General features: G+C 34.3%; 1 protein-coding gene across 4 annotated transcripts in view; it reads left to right on the top strand.

Moving 5' to 3' along the window:
* The window catches only part of LOC110038520 (PHD finger protein ALFIN-LIKE 8-like), a 34,580-nt gene extending 20,582 nt beyond the window's left edge, over window positions 1-13,998 (top strand). For 2 of the 4 annotated variants that reach the window (XM_020743385.1, XM_020743384.1), the window contains 2 exons: window positions 13,184-13,310; window positions 13,407-13,998. In XM_020743385.1, the coding sequence (XP_020599044.1) occupies window positions 13,184-13,310; window positions 13,407-13,676 (397 nt within the window). In that variant the 3' untranslated portion in view covers window positions 13,677-13,998. The remainder of the gene's footprint in view (window positions 1-13,183; window positions 13,311-13,406) is intronic. The other 2 variants (XM_020743387.1, XM_020743386.1) reach the window with 2 other exon arrangements.
* Window positions 13,999-21,472: the final 7,474 nt, after the last annotated feature.

The raw sequence follows: 21,472 nt of genomic DNA, 5'->3' as shown, positions 1-21,472 counted from the left end.
ATGACCAAAAGTTAAATGTGGACTATTGTAAATATCAGTTGTATTCTAGTAAGTTATTGGCCATATCTTATAGTTAGAAATTATTAATTGAAACTATTATTTAGTTTGTTTCATTTTGTAAATGCTTCAAAAAACATCAAATTGTTTTGATTGGATCATCTTAAATAGGGAAACGGTGTTCTCAATTTATTTAGGATAATTTTATAGAAACACGACCTTCACAGCCCTTGGTTGTTGCAAAGAATTTGGCGCTAAAGCAAAGCACTATAAACGAGATTGTGGGTAGTAATGGATATGTGTTTGCAGAGGGTCCCATTTAGTTGTATGATCGATGTATCCCGCAACTCAATTGCGGCAATTCCATGAGGCATCTTTCTTATTTTGTTCGTCACTTTCAACAATTTCTCTCATTTTGTTTCTTTCCTTTCTAGTATTTTTCTATTGTCTTAGTTCTTAATTAGATATTTTTTATGAGGGAATTTTTATATATGGCTGTATTAGAGTTTTTGATTTGATTTTTCTGATTTGATGAATTGAGAAGTGTTTTCTATGAAGTTTGCTCTCCAGAGTGTTGTGTCTGTATCTTGTTTAGAGACAGCTGGTGGAACTTCCTCGTCGCTCATATATCGCCGTGTCGCTGTCCGAACTACTATTTTCTGCTGAACAGTCATCCAACTCTCTATTACCTACTGTTTCCAGCAGTAAATCGTGTCTTCCCGCCTCTGGCTCGCGGGACAGCAGGTAACAATAGGTAACAACGAGTTGGATGACTTCCCAGCTACTGTCCAATCTTATCCTCGTGATCCACTCCAAACACTGTCAAACTCGCCTATTATCTTCCTTTTTCCATTCCGCAACCACTCCCTTATGAATCCATCTCCAAAGTATCTTCTAGGAGCCCTACAATGGTATTATTTGGTATCAGAGCCTGGGGAACTCTAAATTTGTTTGGATTTTTGTTATTTCTTTCCTAATCCGAAATTCCAAGAAAAAAATTCTGTCATACCCAAATCATTCCTACCACAATTCTTAGCCCCAATCCTAAAATTTTCAAAATCCAACTTTCCTACCTCCACCAAAATTTCATCTTGACACCTTCCAAAACCCTAAACCTTGATCAACCTTGAATCGTAATCCTACAACCCTAAAAAATTTTGTTGGGAAGAAATAACACAATATCGATTGGGTGAAATCCACAATGAGGTGTCCAAGAGCTTACAGTAGAAGCTATGTTTTGAGAAATCCTCCAACCGCAACTGAGGCTTGCTGCCTTTGAGAGGAAATAATCTAGTGAGGTCACCCATAACCACAATAATGACTCGTTAGATTGAGAAGAGGAAGGGAATCCTTTCCACCAAACAGTTTTCAGTGATGAAGAACCACTATCTTGAGGAGTCAATATGAAATGTTAGAGAAGGTAAGATATTGGAGTAAAGGTGGAATTACCGGATTTCGACTGTCGCATGGATCCATTTGAGTTAATCTAGTGGCTTCAAACAGTGAAGTGAATTTTTTAGTACAATGATGTTCTTTAGGACAAAAGAGTTAAATTGACAACCATCAAGTTCAGAAAAAATGATTGATTATGGTGGGAGAACCCGAAGCATATTCAGAAGTAATACACTACATGGTCCAAGATGAAAATGGAGGTTCAACGCAAATACCTTCTCTCACATTAACGTCAAAATATATTCATAAAACTCCACAACCTGCGCCGAAGAGACATTTCTGTGGAGTACTCACGATGTTTAGATATCTCGGAGGACTGGTGTCATCTATCAATAATGTAGTTCAGTTACAGCCATATTGGTCCCTACTTGATTTAGAGACCCTAACTTTAAAGGTGGAGAAACAACGTCACCGGGCGAACTCCACACCTAACATTCAATGTTCAACCCCAAGAATCCAAATTGACACCACCTGAGGAGAAGTTAACCCAGAGTGGAGAAAAAATGGAGCCCGCCAGCAATCCCAAATTCAACCTAGCTATACAGTGCTTAAAGTGCTACGGGTTCAACCACATTGCATCAGATTGCCCAAACAGGAGAATGATATCTTTCATCGAGCAGGGTTCCTTGGAGAAGACAAAGGATGAAGGCCCAGAGGAGATTGGAAAGTACTAGCTTGCAGTTGCCGAGGGAGAAATACCCCTTGTGATTCAAGTTGAGCCCATGATAAAGACTAAGAGAAGCACTGGCAGGACTGTCATTGTTTGTCAAAGAGGGGCCATATGTTTGAGGAACCGATACCAAAATGTCATAGATGAGAAGGCTTTGAGCTATTTCTGGAAGGCTATATGGAGTTAAATTTCAGTTCAGTTTGACAATATCGTCCTAGATTGATAGCTAGATAATAATGGTGAGACTAAATCTCAACAAGTGTCTTATGGAAAATAATATTCAACTGTGGGATCCAGGCCTTTCCAGAGAAGTACAAGAAGCTTCTCGTAGCTAGGGAGAACGAAGTAGAGCGTCTTGCTCAGCTGCCGGATTGCAGAATTTTGCAACGTGATTGTCGGAATCCCGTGATACCGCGGTTTTGAAAATTTCGTGAGTGTGGGAATAGCGACATAAGATGTATTTTTTGTTTTAATTATATTATTTTTAGCAATTTCCCTCCTTTTGCTTTTCTATTTTTCTAGTTTTTAATTAGAGATTTCTATGAGAAAACTTTTATATATGCTGTATTAGGGTGTTGTATTTGGAGCCTTCTGATTTTAAGAATTGATATGTGATTTTTTCTAAATTTGGCTGTTCGGAGTGCTTTCTTCTTCCTTTTTGTAAATGACCTGTTGTATCTTAGGAAAGTTTTGGCCGCCCTTATACTGCCGTATTGCTGTCTAAGCTGCTGTTTTCAGCCGGGCAGCCATTCAACTTACTGCTGCCTGCTGTTTCCAGCAGGAAATCGCTGTCTTCCCGCATCCGGCTCGCAGGACAGCCGCTGATTGTCGCCATACTGCAGCCCAACAGTCACCTATCCCTGCAATCCACTCCAGACGCCATCGAACTAGCCTATTATTATCTCCTTGTAATTCCCCAACCCCCTTCCAACAAATCCACCTCCAAAATACCTTCTAAAAGCCCTAGAATGGTATCAGTGCTGCCGCCATGGATCTTTTAGTCATTTTATATGGTTAATTATTTTTCATACCTTATGTTGTGTTGTGTACATTTGTCATCGTTCTTTTAGTGTCATTGCTATATGGTTGATGTTTGTCTTATGCAAGATATTTTGTCATAGTTTATGTTTTTTGTTAAATTTGTTATTAGTTCTTTCAATTTTGATTATCAAGGGCAGTCGAGTCATGTGTCATCAAAGCATATATTTGTTATTATGTTAATGTTTAAGGATTATGTTCTATAAACTATATTAGGATTATCTGATAGAGCTCTCGGAGTCATGTAATAAACATTTTATTTTGAATAAAAATTATAATTCTTTTGCATGGCCTGTTGACCCTCCTAATATACTAAAGTCCTTTCATTCTCATGTTTTTCCTGTCTCCTCTATTCTCGGCTCAAGGCTTCTACTTTAATTTTTCACAACATTTGAAGCCCCATGTAGTTAATCTGCAACAAGTCTGTATCATTTTGTTTTCGAGCCCAACTTTTGCATCCAGGAAAATCACCGCTAGAAGATCTACAGCACGATGAAGACTAGTTTCAATATATCCTTGGGATTCAGTAAGCTTGATTCCTTTTTTTTTAACTTCTAACTCATAATTGCTCATTTGAACTTTCGTTTCAACAAAACCCTAAACTCTGGCCAAAATCTTGCCCAAGATAAACACGTAACCTTCTGAACCCACTCAAATTTTCCCCCAAAATATTCTTGTCAAAATCATGGCCAAATAAATTCTATCGCTACCATACTGCTGCAATTTTGGTATCTATTGTTGCTGTTTTCTTGAAGTACTGTTAACTATTTTCGGTTGATGAATTTCATTGACCCTAGTCAAAACTTCTAATTTACAATGACCCACTCTCCCTTGTAATTTCTCACTTTTGAATTCTCCAGTACACAGTTTCAGCACATGAAATTCTTGATTCTAGCAGGCAGGCAAAGTTGACAACCACTAGAATAGCAGGAAATAGATGTTGACAGTGGAAAGAAATGGTAAAGAACTTGCCAATCAGCTTAGGAAACAAAGCTTCACAAAGGGAAGTGGAGGGAAATAGAAGCCCACAACTAGCATAATAGCTTCAAAAAGAGGTTTTATGGTGGGAAGTAGTGGGAAACAAAAGTTGGCAGCAGCGATAGAAGGCAGCAAGAAAATATAGTTGCAGTAGTGAGCAAACTTTTCATCAAAATAGAGTTGGTTTTGGGAATTTGATAGAGATGCTCCGCCTAATTCTCTTAAAACTTAGCTATTGTTCAAGTGAATTAAACTCAAAAAGTGTTGAACTTGGAATTTAGTGAATTAGCTTGTGATCCAATCTCAAAAAGATAATCAAAAAAATAAAGAGCACTTCACTTTCTCATAGGAACCATCATCATAAGCTTGAGTTACATGAGACAAGCTAAAGAAAAATTACATTATAGGATGACACTCGTTTCAGTTCTTTATGTGCTTCTGACAAGCATGCACTTTTATGTTCCATCTAGTAAATCTATGGATTGCTAGTTTGCTTCTTGTGGAGCAATCAATCAGTCATCATAAGTGGGTCTACAGTCTATCATGCCAACATATAAAAACCTTTGATCTCCACTATAATTAGTTGGGACTCTGACATGGTAACATGGACTCGAATTCACAAGTAGAGAGAGAGAGAGATTTATGGTTCATGGATTAGATTTAAACATTAAATGTTTATTTGGTTTTCTAGATTTTCATTTATATGTATTCGTCCCAATGGGCTGTAAAATTTAAATAATCTCATTATTGTAATTAATTTCTTAAAGCTTCTATACGAGATCTTTTAGAATTTTGACATTTTGTTATTTTGCACTCAAGAACATAGGTGGTCTTAGAAGTAAATTAACGAAATTAGTAGATATTATGGTTTAGAGGAAGATAAACGTCTCATGCATTTAAGAAACTAAATGGGTTGGAGAAAAGCTCATGGAGATTTATAAATGATTTTTTAAATTTTGATATTTAAATAGGAGTCATATTAGAAATGTTGTATGTATAATTTTAGATAAGAGTTTGAAAAATATGTTATAAAAATTTATAGACTTAAAGATATTCATGCAAATAAAATTATTGATGATAAGTTCTGGCATATTCCATTATATTGAAATTACTTTTGAAAGATTGAAGTTTTTTTTCCAATCAGGTTCAACCTTTAGATGTGTTAGTAATATAGCACATGAAGAAATTTTTTCACAATCTCTTTGGTCTTCATTGTTGTCTACTCCTTCAACATTAATCTATGTTCTTACTGGAAAACTTATTCATAACGCGATCCATCAGGCAACATTAGTTAGCGATTTATTAAGCCATGGCCAACATTTTGGATCTTGATGCATTGCTACCAACTTTTATTTTGAATAATTGTTGGCACTGGTGTAACTTCTTTTAAACACAATTATTTGAGTTTGATTCATTTGGCATAAGAGGCCTTCCCAATGCATGAAGAAATTCTTTCAGGTGCAAGAGATTTTGTGTCTGTTCAAAATCTAAGGCAAACTTAATAGTCTTTTCAAGTGAATTAACTTTATGTTGTGCCATCTTTCCTTCAAATTTTTAGCCAAATATAAGCCTTGAAAGTGTCATTTCGGGATTCACTTTAATATCAAAACATAATAACTCTTCAGATTTCTCATGTATTCAATCATAAACTTTGTTCTTGTTTTTTGGAGTTAATTCATCAGTTCTGGTAAAAATAGGTATTTTTCTTCAAAAATATTTTTCTTAGTCCAAATAATAATACATTCTAGTTTTGATTATTTTCGTCCCTCCAAAACCATCGATACATTTTAGCTTGGCTATAGTTAATTTAAATTCTACGTACTTTTGCTCACCAAACATTGTTTGCCAATCGAGCAAAGCATTTTCATATTCATTTTCCAGTTATAAAACAATTTGGATTCATTCTCCCAACAAAGATGCATTGATTAAGAGTTTTCTTTTTCATTAAAAAACAAACATTTTGAGATGTACAGTACTAATTGAACAAGAAATTGCCTTTTTGTATCTAAGATGAAGTAGTTGACATGAAAATTTAATGTAAGATTGTTGATCAAAATTGGTAGAAGTTCATAGAAGTTCATATAATATTACTTGTGATTAGGTGAAATATCTTTGATGCTTTCATTCAAAAGAATAGGGATATTGATGTGGCGAAAATTTTTTAGCAATAAGATTGAGCGGTTAAGAGTAGTTGTATTAGATCCAATATTTTACTCTTCTTAAGCTTCCTTTTCTCGTCTCACATTCGTTACTCTATACTTTATGAATCACACAATTTTCACAATAATTAACTTTCCTTTTCTTCTTCTTCTGATCTCCGCTATACCCCCTTTTTTAATCGCATTAAGTCACATGATTTTTCTTTTCTTCCCTCTTGTTATTGCTACCACCTTCTCAAATCGCACTTGCCACCTTCCTGATTTTGATGTGACCATCCTTGCATTTCTTTTTTGTTTGTTGCCACCTCTCTGCTTGATATAAGGGCGATCGAGGTAAGAGCAGGACAACCCTCCCTTTGAGAATCACCGAACTCTCTCGAGCAAGTCTCCCCTATCATGCTCGAGCCACAAACCCTTTCCTCTCCTTGCTCTGCACGGTAACAATTGTTTAGAGCCGAACCCCTCCCCTTTCTCGATCGATCATGTGTTGTAAGCTTTTTTCCCCTTTCAAGTTTTCTTTTTCGAATGACTATTATATATACATTCTATACATGTATGTATGTATGTATATTGCGTGCATATATATATATATATATATTGAAAAAAGCCCTAGGGCAATTATATTAAAGAGTAAAAGTTATAGATAGTTTGTATGAGTGGGCCTAAAAGAAGGCTCAACCCACACGATATAAAACACACAAAATTTCAAAAAAGAAGAGTTACATATAAGATCATAATAATCAAAAACCACCAAACACACGCAAAAAGCTAGGGACGAGTCAGTTTAGTCCTGCCTCTGCCTCGAGTTCTCGAAAGAGATCCGGCTAACAGATTGGTGAGGTGCGTGCCTTTACCCGAAGTAACCAAAGCATCATCTATCAGATTCCTGAGCTCAATTAGATCTCAATTCTTCTTCTTAGTTTTGGATGTGTAAACCTGCCATTCTTCATCCGAGGATTGACTCATCTGATCAGTGGATTGGTCCAAAGGTGGCCGGACAGGTGTAGGCTGTTGCGCATCATGAACCCTATGTGCCTGAGTAACATTAACATGCTGCTCGACCTGATGAAATAGTAGAGAAGCAGTAGCAATATTGTCACCCATAAAATCAGTAATCGGTTTTAGGTCAGGTGAAGTTTGAAATGTCTCCTTCGCCTCCATGAAAGGGGGTTCCAAAGATGGGGAAACTATAACATTGTGTGTAGGCTGAATGATTGACTTATTTCCTGCGATGATAGTGTCATCTTCAGGTGTATTCTTTTGAAGATCAATACTGTCGATAACTTGGAGCATATTAGGAGGGGAAATCACAACCTCTAGCAGAGCACTTTCTTTTTTGGTCTGAGGCAGGGGTGTAGTTGATGACATTGAGAACTGGAATGGTCAAACATACGACAGTTCAAATAATAAGAAGGGAAATGCTCAATCACAACCTTTTGCCAATATCCATGGTGCTGTGTGCTAACCAAATTTCTTCAGAAGCGATTGAAGTGATGTCCCTTTCAACGAGTATTTTGGCTTCAGATGGAAGGAAAATGTTAAAAGTAGGAATGTTCGTTTTGAGCGGCTTACCATAAGCTGAGACAATTTTTGAGTAAAATAATGAAATTTCAGTCCAGGGATGTGAATCCAAACCGGAATGATTCGTCGTGGGTCAAAATCCATAGACCATTTCAAAATCTTCATTGCTCTGTTATCAATCCAGATTACTCTTATAGCAAATAATCGTGTAATCCTCTTCGTTATTAAGTTAAATAAGAATGTGCTATCCATCTAGAAGTCCAATTTTTACTTCTCAACAAGATGCATAAGGTCAAATTTCTTACGAATAAGCTCCATTTTGAGATGGGTCATAAAGAAAATTTTTGACCAAATTCAGACGACAGGAGGAAGCAAGTTGATTACCTTCAAGTTCTGTAAAAAAGATGACAAACTTCCCATTATTCTGATCAAGTTTTTTGATATCCGCCAACTCAAACGAAGGATGGAAAAAACACGATTTTGGAGTACTTGAAACGTGGGCACCCTTAGTATCGGTAATAGCTTGATGAAAATTACCTTTTCTGGGCCAAAAGAGAGGAGACAACAGGTTTTCTTAGAAAGTACATTTAATGGAAGGTCTAATTGTCTTTGTTCGAGGAAATATTGCCAAGTTTTTACAGTTCTTCATCTTTTCTCTCATTTTTAATTTGATAAGCATGAGTGTCTTTGTGTGATTTTTAGGATTGGTCCCATTTGTTAGTCTGCCATGAAGTTTCCAACAATTTTCTGAGTTTTGATTTGTGTTATTACAAACATTGCTCCAGTTATTATCTCTCCTTCCACGTTTTTATTGAATTCTTCAATTATGAGAGTTTTCTTTGCAGCTTAGTGCCCCTTAATGCATTATGTTTCATCTATTGTCTTCCCTCAACACTTTAACACTTCACTTGAATTTTTGGAAATGGATGAATCTCTAGGATTGTTCCACAAACTTCATCTTCATTTTTGTTGAGTCCGGCATGAAAACTATACATCCTCATTTTTTTTCCACAAGTTTGATGTATTTTCTTACACGCTTCTTATACCAATCATTTGCTTTAAGGTATCTAGTTCGTGCTAAATTTTAATTAGTGAAGTATTTGATGAAATGCTTTACTGTTTAAGGGCCATGAAATTGATCTTGTTACTTGAGTAGAATTTTCAAAACTAGAATGCTTCATGTTGATTTTCACGAAAAATTGTTTATGTGGCGTTGTACGCCAAGTATCAGGATTCAACGTATTCTTTATTGCAATTAATGACATTACCAACGTATGTTCGGAATCCAATGTGGGAAAGGTTCGGCCATTTTAGATTGATGAATGTTATCATTTAGATGTCCAATCTTTCCTCTTCCTTGGATCACCATTTAAATTGAGCGATACCATTTGAAGAAGTTTTCCCCATTCAGTTTGAAGGCATGATTTGAGCAGGTGAGTACTCCTGGAATGATGGTGTGAATTGGTAAGTTGGTTGAACCTATAGTCTCTACTTTACTAGACCCCACTGGGTCCTCTTGAAACTGTCAGCCATATCTTAGACAAAACTTTGCTCTAACGATGAAAGAAAGAAGAAAAGCAGAGTGTAGGTACGGGCCTCTTTTGTACAATAAATGGGTAATTCCTTTGTAATTCACATGAAAGCACAGTTTGTGAATTTATTGAGTCCAAGTAGGATTCATCCCAAGCTTTTTGAAGGTAGAGTAGTTTCACTTCTAAACAACAAGTTCAAAGGGGGTTTGGATCAAGTGATTATCTGCAATATGTGTTTTGATAATCTCATTGTTCTTGGGCCTAAGTAGGTTTATGCACTCAGTGGTGTTAATGGTATAGAGGCATATTAAAATTTCTTCTTATGTTCTTGATGGGAATTTTGTAGGACAAGGCTTTGCATTCAAATGTGTCATACATGGATATATCTTTTTTCAGGGAAAAATTTTATATTCCTTTCTAATTTGCTCCATACTCCATAAAATACATCTGAAAGGTTTGGTATCCAATTTATTCCTATAAAGCTTGTGATTGTGGATACAAGCAATGCACTCAAAGATCTTAATAGGACGATTTGAAATCATATGATTATTTGAAAAGCATTTGGAAAACAAATTGATTAGGCTTTTGAATTGAAGCGCAATTAGTTGGTAATTGAAACATAAGTTTGCTAGTTGTGAGGATGGCATCAACCCAATAATATTTAAGGGTATTAGTGGTGAACATAATATATTTGGTTATCTTTAAGTGATGCTTAATTTCTTATTTGGTTATATCATTTATTGAGGTATTTTTGAGAATGAATTGTGATGGATAATTCCATTTTGATTTTGTTAATTTTCATAAATGCTGAATACTCCCTCTATTAGAGTGAAGTATTTTGATTTGAACGGAGAATTGACTTTTAGCCATATCATGAAAGTTTTCAAAAGGTTGGTTATATATCAGTTTTTTTTCCCAACAAATATATAACCAACACACTATAATAAAAATGTTAAGCCACCCTTCGAAAGATTGTTTGATCTCAATAGGCCGTGTTACCATGTCTAAAAAATGTCTTGATGGCTTTATGTGATAGTTTTAAAGCTAGCTCTTTGGTGTTGGACAAGTTAATATATTTTACATTGTAAGATATTCTTATTACTAAATTAATAAGGAAATAAGTATGTTAGGTACATAAAACCATTTTGAACAAATCTATAATACCATAACATAATTTGTTCTTTTTCTTGCTGCGAGAGAAGAAAGCTGTAAGTTCATAGGATCGGTATGATTACTATCTTTGAAACCTTACTTAACCATGGTTGCACTGCCAAACTTCTTACATGTGATTTTTTTGAGAAATTCATAAAATTTTAATGAGAACATGAATGTTAAAGTTTCTAACTTTTGTTGCATTACTTAGATACTAGAGATTTCAAGATTATATTCGGAACATGTAAAACATAATTTAAACAAAACTCAGTTAATTCTTATAGTTATTTCTATAAATAGGGGGTAAAGATCCGTCAATAATGTTGTTGAGTTTGAGGATTTAAGGTTTTCAAGTAAGTATAATCTGTCATGTGCAAGATTCTTGTTCTCCCTTAGTACCGGTAATAGCTTGATGAAAATAACCTTTTCTGGGCCAAAAGAAAGGAGACAGCAGGTTTTTTCAGAAAGTACATTTTATGAAAGGTCTAATTGTCTTTGTTTGAGGAAATTTTACCAAGTTTTCACAGTTCTTCATCTTTTCTCTCTCATTTTTAATTTGATAAGCATGAGTGTCTTTGTGTGATTTTTAGGATTGGTCCCATTTGTTAGTCTGCCATGAAGTTTCCAACAATTTTCTGAGTTTTGATTTGTGTTATTACAATCATTGCTCCAGTTATTATCTCTCCTTCCACGTTTTTAGTGAATTCTTCAGTTATGAGAGTTTTCTTATCAGCTTAGTGCCTTTTAATGCATTATTTTTCATCTATTGTCTTCCCTCAATACTTTAACACTTCACTAGAATTTTTGGAAATGGATGAATCTCGAGTATTGTTTCACAAACTTCATCTTCATTTTTATTTAGTCTGGCATGAAATTTATACATTCTCATTTTTTTTCCACAAGTTTACGCTTCTTGCACCAATCATTTGCTTGAAGGTATCTAGTTCGTGCTAAATATTGTTTAGAGAAGTATTTGATGAAATGCCTTTTTGTTTAAGGCCATGAACTTGTTCTTTTTACTTGAGTAGAATTTTCAAAACTACAATGCTTCATGTTGATTTTCACAAAAATTGTTTATGTGGCGTTGTTGGCCAAGTATCAGGGTTCAACGTGTTCTTTATTACAATTGATGACACTAAAAGTATGGTCGGAATCCCATGTGGGAAAGGTTCGGCCATTTTAGATTGATGAATGTTATCATTTAGATGTCCAATCTTTCCTCTTCCTTGGATCACCATTTAAATTGAGCGATACCATTTGAAGAAGTTTTCCCCATTCAGTTTGAAGGCATGATTTGAATAGGTGAGTACTCCTGGAATGATGGTGTGAATTGGTAATTGGCAGTCTCTACTTTACTAGACCCCACGGGGTTCCTCTTGAAACTGTCAGCCATAGCTTAGATAAAACTTTGCACTAACGATGAAAGAAAGAAGAGAAGCATGGAGAAAGGATGGTGGAATAGAGTATGTTCTTTCTTGGACGAAACCTTGTCCAATATATAAATGTTTAAATGGGAAAAACTGGAAAGAAATAAATACGTACTAGTAGGAGGGGAAATAAAAACATTGGAGAAAGGGATGGTGAAATATTATATGTTCTTCATTGGACGAAACCTTGTTCAATATATAGAGGTTTAAATGGGAAAAACTGGAAATAAATAAATATATTCTATAAAGAAAGGAAAGAAAGGCATTACATCAGTTTCAAAATTACTAAATTTATTTGATGGAATCACATGGAGTAATGATCAGATAGACTAATTCTTGTTTCCTCCAATTATATGCTGAAACTGCATACTACAATCCATCAATTCATGCACTGTCATGCTCATCCATAAAAGGTCCCTAGATTCTGCGTCATTCATTTACAGCAGCTTTCCTGCTATATAGGGAAGTTTGCTGCCAGCCCGGGTAGCTACTGTCACCTTCAATACTGCATCTGTCCTGCTTTCCAGGGAACTTACCAGCTGCAACCGGCGGGCATCAGGGAGAACTGGACAGGAAGATCTACAGCTGTCTTTCTATTCAAGGATAAGGAAACCGCAGCACGATTCGACACTCTTATGAAAATTACTTCTCGAATACTTCTATTTTGCCTACACAGCCTTTAGAATTTGAATATATATATATATATATATATATATTAAATTTGTTATATCCTCGTTTATATTCACATTTTTATATTTTCGATCGATACAAATGATTGTTGATATTTTTATAGATGTGATAGATCCCAATATTTTGACACGTAGTTCATCATTTGATCTTGTAGCAATATTGACCGACAAACTATTATTTTTTTTTTCCAATTAGAGTTGGATTTGTAATTTCAATTTCATCACATTTAAATATTGAGCATTTTATACTTGGTTTGAACAAATTTCCTTATCATGAACAATGAAGCTGGACTTGTCAACTTGTTGTTATGGAAATTTCATCTCTTTTTTATTTAATAAATTGTTTTTATTCCTGCATTTGTATGGTCGCTGATGGCAATAATGATGCTCATGGTGTACATTCTGAAAGCAAATTGTAAGTAAAAAAAGAACATGCCATGGCTATCAATGGGTTTATAGTGGATTCATGACATTTTCAGGGGAAAAGTAGAGATGAAACAGGATTTTTTTTTTTTCAAATCTTGAAGTTTGGATAGAGGGACCATTCCCGATTTACTTGCTGTTGCAGGAAAAGGCTCTTCACCATGATTAACAATCTTCCAACAATTTATGAGGTTGTGACTGGAACTGCAAAAAAGCTTTCTCAAGAGAAAACCCCCAACAGCAGCAGCAAGAGCAACAAGCCATTTGCAAAGGTATATTTCAGTTTTTCTAGATGGCAATTCATAAATTGTAAATGCTCTGCTCATATCTGATGAATAACTTCAATCTTCATATAATTTCACTCGCTGGCCCAGCACCAGACAAAGAACTCAAAAGCTCCACCTCAGAAAGATTTTGATGAAAGCGGAGAAGAGGAGCTGGAAGAAGATGAAGATGAGCATGGAAACACGTTGTGTGGTGCTTGTGGTGACAACTATGTCAATGATGAGTTCTGGATTTGCTGCGATGTTTGTGAGCGATGGTTCCATGGAAAGTGTGTCAAGATAACTCCTGCCAGGGCTGAGCACATCAAACAGTATAAATGCCCTGCATGCAGTAACAAGAGGGCCAGAGCATGAGGAGGACAATGGAAAAAAAAGCCAAGCGTGATTTAATGGGTTATGGCCTTGGAAGAAAGACGGTAACCATTTTGGATGCAACCAGTCCATTATATGATGATTACATGTTAGATTTTGCAGTCTGTAAACTTATTTATTTCTCCTTTTTTGTAAGCGACATGAACTTGTTCTGTTTTGTTTTAAATGCACCTCTTTTTGAGGATGTCCTTTTTGGCTGTAGTTTCTTGATGATGAAATGCGTCGTTTAAACTGACAAGTAGCTACAAGCTGGTGTAATTGTATATTATTGCAATAGCAATCTTACTCTTTCCTTGACAAACTCTCCAAGCTCGTTCCATTTCTCAAAACTCCCTGCAAAAGCTAACACGTTGATATCATTCTGTCATTAACAGAAAAACAAACAATTCTATATATATATATATATATATATTGCTTCGTGATTGCATGTTGGCATCCCTTATTGGACTTGTATGAAGTTTTGCTTATGTGACAATGGAATTTAAATTTTTCGAACAATGCTTAGCACCAAGTCACCTAATTGGACTTAGTATGGACTCAATCATTGAGTTTGATGGAGGAACATTACCATTTCGGCCTAAAACATGAGTTAGACTAGTCGAACTCAAAGATTCTACCCACTAATGAAAATGTAAACTCATATACTAAACCCACGGTAACTTCCTTTCTATCTCCAAAATAATTTCATATTAATCCAAGCAAACCTTCATAAGCCAACCATGTCAAAACGGCGGACTATAATCATCGATTTATTAAGATATGTTGAGAAAAAATAGCTTCTTTAACAAATCTGGGGGTTAACCCAAGATTGTAATAAGTGAACTAGTATTTATATATGTTAGTCTCCTTTAGGTATTGCTCATTATTATAATTTTTTTTTGAATTGCTCAAAACATAACCTATAAGAAAGAGCCAAAGGTTTGGACTATTTTATACTCTTTCTCTCTACTATGTATTTCTAATATCTCAAGATATGGATTAGTGGATTTTTCTTCCACTTTAATTTTTTAGGGTGTTTCTCGATTCTTTTGAATTAGTAAGATATTCTTTTGGAGTACTAATAGCTTAGGAATGATGAGAGTATACAAATGCCTAGATCTAAAAAGGGCATTATAGATCTATTGACGGACTTAGCATAAATACAAACAAAGAAACAATACTAAGAGAAAAATCTATAATAAATGATGAACAAATTGTTTTAAATACAAGCTAACTGAATAAATTGAAAAGAAGATTGATGGAAAGATAGGTATTATACTAGGAAGATTAATCTTGGATTTCTTTAATATAATATTAAGTGACACCATAAATACATCATTTGAATGAGCCAATTGACTTTGTTACCTTGCAAGGAAATTCTCTAAGAAGAATGCTATCATATGTAAAGGAAACCTATTATATTGAGTCCAAAAAATAAAAAGAAGAAAAAAGAAAAGAAAAGAAAAAGTCTACCCTTGAGCCCATGTAATTTAACACGTAAGTAAAAAGTTCTAATAACATCAAAGAAATCATTAGGAGTAAGACTATCTCAGGTTCATGATACCTTATCTAAACTCATATAAAGGTCAACAGAAGACGACTAGCCATATTGCATACTTTGAGTTGATGGTATCATTTTAGACATTAATGATGCATTGACGTGTCAACTATTTTCATAACTTTAAAAGAATCATCTCTTAGACAATTTTTTTTCTTTTCCCTTGAAACTATATTTTTCTTTTTATAGAGTTTAGGAGGATGCTCATTCACTCAATTTGTCAATATCTAATGACCATAGAAAGCTCAAAAGCATTTTTGAGAATGAGTTAGGAGCCCACCAAATCCCTATGAGTTTAATAATTAAATTTCAAAAAGAAATACTAGAGATTAAAAATCATGAACTTTATATTACTTAAGCCATTGTAACCTATGAAATCCAAGAAGGACCATTCAAATATTTTCATTTCATGCAAAGATTGGGTTCATTACCTAAGTTTCTTGAACAAGACAATGGCCACATAAATGTTAAGAAATCTAATAACGAGGTTAGATCATTAGCTAAAAAATTATTAAATGCAATATAAAGAAAAAAAATGTTGAGATAACCCCCTCAAAAAATTAACCTTTCTCAAGTTGTTGAAATTACACATGGCTCATCTATAACCCATCTAGCCACTTTACCAACCCCTATGAATTCATCAGCATATGGGGCAAGTACTAACTAATGGAAGAGGCAATCATTATGCAACAATCATGACACTATCACCACTAATACACTATCTCAAAATCACCTCAATACAAGTGTGAATCGTTGAATTTCTTGAGGCTACCTAGAATAAGGAGCGTTTTTAATGATCAAACTCTATGAAGGTAGTACCTCACTTGAAGGGCATGACTAAATACTATGTGTTCCATAATGATCAATAGCATGACACTTAAAAACTTCATCGCTTTTGCAATATGATAAAAAAGCTTGTTTGCAAAAGAAAGTTAAAAGAACTCATAATAATAAATAATAATAAGAGGTTGAGAGAAGAAATGAAAAGAGTAAGTAGAAACAAACCTATATAAGTTAGTTTTTTTTTCATATTATAAGTGTTACAAATGTCATTTTAGGTGGACCCGAAGAAGATACTTATCAATCAAGCCTCAAGCCACTATGATAAAAAAAATAAAATAAAGTAGACCATAGTAATATGGATACTAAAAATGAGAGTTGCACCAATCAAATTCCTTAATGTTGATAGACAAGAGGAAATAATCATTACTTAGTGGGTATTACATCAATCAAGGACCTGTTACCTTAAAGTTATAAATAAACATCAAAAGGAGATAGCTAATATGGAAGTACCAATTGAAATAAGCTTGAAAACACTTATAAGCTTAAATTATGTAACCATAAGAGAAGACCTAAGTCACACTTTTAATATTAGTTTAACTTTTGATGTCCAACATATAGATGAGCTCCTTTTGACATTAAGAAAGATAATGATGCAAATGGAGCTACACAAAAGCATTATGGGCATTCACACGATCCTTTATCTCTTTAAGGTGGACCAATCACAAGATCTACAACCAAATATTTTAAAGAAGCTTTAATCAGTTAGCTTAATAATTTAGCGATGTGACTTACACATGGAAGCCCTACAATAGTCCAACAAAAACCTAAGAGTGCCTAGTCAACATGGTTAAGGATGTAGAATGATTTTCTTGAGTAGAACAAATTTTTTAGTGATCTTGAAGTCCAACCCATCAGATTCATAAGTGCCTATTTAGGAGTGTTAAGTGACCCCCATATCATTAAGGAATTGCATTGTTATCAATGTTCTACTGTATTTGTTATGTTATTTCATATTTTTTAGTTGTAATATTCAATTTTGTTTAAGCATGAAATAAATTTTGAATAATTTTCTTTTCTTATAGTTTTTTTTGTTCTTTTTGAAAATTTTAAATTTTGGGGTTAATTTGATGTATAATTAATACCAATTAAGGATTTACAAGTTAGCATGTGTTGCGACCTTCTAAATGCTAAAATTTGATTTCTATCTATTATAAAACCTTTGATTTATTTAGGAGCTTAATGAAAATTCATAACATTCATGAAAATGAGGGGTTTCTTGTGTTTTTTGGATTTCTTAAAAAGAATTTTGAGCTTATCAAGTTACTTTTTGTAGCATTCTAACAACAAACTTATCAACTTGAATTCTTGAGTTTTCTTGAGATCTTAGGTATGATGTTATTCTATTAATGGTTTGTAGTTCTTATCTCACTAGGTACTGGGCCAAGCCTTAATAAACTTGTGTCTTGTAGAACTTGGTGTTCAATTTCAGATCTAGTGTTGGGTTTCGTTGCCTTATCAGTGGGTTTAAAGCCATTTAGTATAATAGCTTTAGCTTTAAGGCAACTATAACTTTTCTTTTAATTCATAATTTTTTAATACACTAAAGTATTAGAGTATAAGAAAATCATAATTACATTTTTATTATGTTTACATGGTCTCATCTTGTTTCAATATTTTCTTCATTTCTTTATGGTTTCATTTTTTTCTATTTTTTGTACTAGTTCAATATTGTAGTTTATTTTTGAATATTGGCATAACAACACATCTCTAAAAAAGAAAAGGAAAGAAAACTTCCCCCTACCAAAAAAAAAAGGGAAAGAAAAGAAGAGTCTAGAGACCCATCTTCAATTTTATTATTATTTTTTTTAACAATTTAGGCTACCATAATCGTTGAATACATCTTACTCTATTAAGACAAATTTTTGAGAAAAAAATTATTTTATGGATGGTTTTTCATTCTACTCTCGTTCATGGTCTAGTATTCTTCATTTTTTAACCATTGTTTGATATTATTGGCGCTTGAATCAATTTCCTGAGGATTGCTTATTGAATCTTATGATTTATTTTTAAATTATAAACTTAATTTGCTGCTTGATTCTTATTACTTTATTAAGTATAATTAAAAATCTAAGAAGAAACAAATTGAGTGATTACATGAGTGTGAGTGAAATCATTCTTGAGTGAAACACATGAGGGAGTGCTTGTGAGTTTCGTAACCCTATTTGTAGATCTTAAGCATGAAGCTTAACCAAGAAAAAAATTCAATTGAGGAGTTTCAGAATGAGCCAATCTGAACCTACTATTACAAGCATTGATGGGGGAGATGAGGTGGATGATGAGGTTTGAGTTGGAGCCATTGCATGAGAGGATAGATAGGTTGGAAGAGGGAAAACCTAGAGGGCAGTGGTGAAATAATCCCATTAGGCAACCTAGCTATGTACAACTAGGTAAATTTTATGGAAATGTAGAGGATGATGAAGGGTTATAGGAGTTTAAAGAACCAAATAGAAATCGTGGGATGTTTGAGTGTAGTATGGGAATTGAGAGCCTAGAGTGGGTAAAAAGAGAAAGGATGATGATGTGGGAAGCATCAAGGTTAAGATTCCATCATTCCAAGGAAAGGGTGAACCTGAGGCTTATTTAGAATGTGATAACTAGATGGAGTTGTTCTTTGATTGTGACAATTACTTCAAATTAAAAAGAATGTTAAACTTATTGCAATTGAATTTACTAATTATGCTATTATTTGGTGTGATCATTTGTTGAAAGAAAGAAGGATAAATGGAGGATGTCCATGGAGAGATGGAAGAGAATGATAAATATCAAGCACAGGTAGTTCATCCCAAACTACTACTATTGAGTATTGTGCAACAAAGTCCAACACCTCACGAAAGGTAGTAGGAGTGCGGATGAGTATCATAAGAATATGGAGATTGCTATGATCCATGCTAATGTGGAGGAGGATCATGAGGTAGTAATGACAAGGTTATTGCAAGGATTGATTCGAAAAATTTGTGATCAAGTTAAGATGGAACATTGTGTAGAATCATTAGACAACCATCAAAGTTGTGAAACAAATGAGGCAAATAAATATGGCTAGAAAGTGGTCAAACATAAGTGCTCCAAATATAGGGAAACCAAATAGGATTAATTTCGATCATACATGCTAAGGACTGAGCCATCTAAAGAAGTAAAATAAGTTGCTACATGGAAACAAAGTAAATTCTAGCTTAATAATTATAAAACTTTTGACGATAAGTGTTTTAAATGTTAAAACAAAGGTCAAATATCTCGTAAGTGTCCGAACAAGAGAGTAATGTTGATTAATATTTTTGATTCTTTTTAACTCAGAGTCACCGACCTATCTAATCATCATTTTAGGATTCCCTAAGAACCCTCACACTTGAACCATCAAAATAATTCAAAGAAGAGGAGGATTGTAAAATGAGAAAATAAGATGAAAAATATGTAGGAAAATTTAAAATGAATCATGGAGTGCTTATGTGAGATAAACCTAGTGTGATAGTGACCCGACCCACAATTACACAATTATTTAAGTCCTGAAAGATGAGCAAAATCTTGACTGACCCGACCCACAATTACACAATTATTTAAGTCCTTAAAGATGAGCAAAATCTTTATAGATGAGCAAAATCTTGACTGAATTTATATTAAGTGGTTAGTGTGAAAAATTAAATATTATGTTAAGTTGATAGAATGGTTCATACACTAGGGGTACTATGCAAGTATACACATCGTTTCAAGTAATATAAGGCACTAATGGAGTCCTAAGTATCGATCCCACAAGGATAGGCAAAACCCTTATAGGTTGACTTTAGTAAAATCCTCATTAAACTACAGTTAACTTATTTAGGAAATAATAAAAAGTTTTTGTGTATTAACTAATCCTACATAATTTAAAAGGAATGCTAAGTACGCTAAACAAATGCAGAATACAAATGCAAGATAATAAAAAAGACTAAAATGTAAAGTTTCAACTAAGCAATTCTAAACGAAAGATGTATAGAAGAGTTCAAGTTTGTATAAAACATCCTTCCCCTTGCAATGAGTTTATAATCAGTGTAGGATCAGCTCGATATTCATCGATATAAGGGGAGGGGAGGGAAGAGAGGAGGGAGGAGCGCAAGGAAGAGAAACAAGGAGGAGCGCAGAAATGATGAAAAAGGGAGGCGGAAGGAGAGGCGGCGGAGGGGGGAGCACAAGGATGAGATATACTTGCGGAGCGACGAAGTTGTGAAGCGACGCTGAAGGAGAAAGAAGAGGGGCGGCAAAGCCTTCGAATGAAAAAAATGAACAGAACCCAAAAGAAGAGGGGCAGCAGAGTAAACCTAAGAGTGTAAACGCGGATCGTGGGGATAGACCCGCGATCCACGTGTAATACAAAATTTAAAATAAGGTTTGTAGATGCACGGCTCCACCACGAGAAACAAACACGAAGGCGACGTTTTCAAAATGCCGCCACACTTATAAGCTTCCCCAAACGGGCCCTTAGTTTATTTGATCAAGTCTCATGCTCAAGTCTTATGTTTATCCTTCGGGATAGATACATGATTTGAGGTACATCGCTCTTTAATTTAAACTATGAAAAATATGGGGTTAGTTTTATTTCACATTTTTTTGAACATTAAAATGTCCTCTCGAAGCGGGAAAATGTCCTCGCGAAGCGGGCAACGGGATTTCGATTCCAGTGACCGACAGCTTCTTACGGGCAACTCCCCAAACTAAAATACTGCCGACAATGATGGATAATATTAATTTTATAGGTGATAGGATACAAAATTTTAAGAATTTTGCATACTGATAGGTATAATAGGAGAAAAAGTGATTATGAAGAGAAATTTCACTCATCTATGGAGAGCCTAGCCTCATTAGGGGTAACCAAGGAGTGCAATTTCCTCCATATCCTAGATACTCTGATTATGAGCCTGCAAAAGTTTGGGGTAGCAGTGATTCAGAAGATGAAGAGTAGAGCTGAGAGATTAATTTTATGATTGTATTACAATATGAGCTATGTGGTATGGGCTTGCTACATTTGCATCTATGTGTTGATTTGAATTATGTATTGTGTTTTGGACTTTTATTTTTAATAGTATTGTGATGTTTGTATTAGTTAGTAGTTTGTTTTAGAATTCTAGGGTGGTAACTGTTATGAGTTTTGTGATTTAGTTAGTTTAGAACATAACTTAATTCTATGTCTTTTGAAAAGATGAAAATCTTGCTAACTTAAGTCTTAAATATTGAATTTCATAAACTGCTGCCCTATATTTTTCTTTTGTCATATTTGTGAGTTTGTTTTAAACTAGAGATTGTGAAGTCAAGTTAGCTTGTTAGTTTTATTTTATGTTTATACCCACTATTTAGAAGTCTATTGAATCTCAACATGTTGAATTGAGATGAAAATATTAGAAAATTTGATCAAAATTAATTTTACTCCTAT

This window comes from Phalaenopsis equestris, unplaced genomic scaffold (genome assembly GCF_001263595.1).
Source record: "Phalaenopsis equestris unplaced genomic scaffold, ASM126359v1 Scaffold233021, whole genome shotgun sequence".
NCBI classification, from domain to species: Eukaryota; Viridiplantae; Streptophyta; class Magnoliopsida; order Asparagales; family Orchidaceae; genus Phalaenopsis; species Phalaenopsis equestris.
The sequence above is the reverse complement of the archived record's forward strand: the minus strand, read 5'-3'. Positions and strand labels throughout refer to the sequence as shown.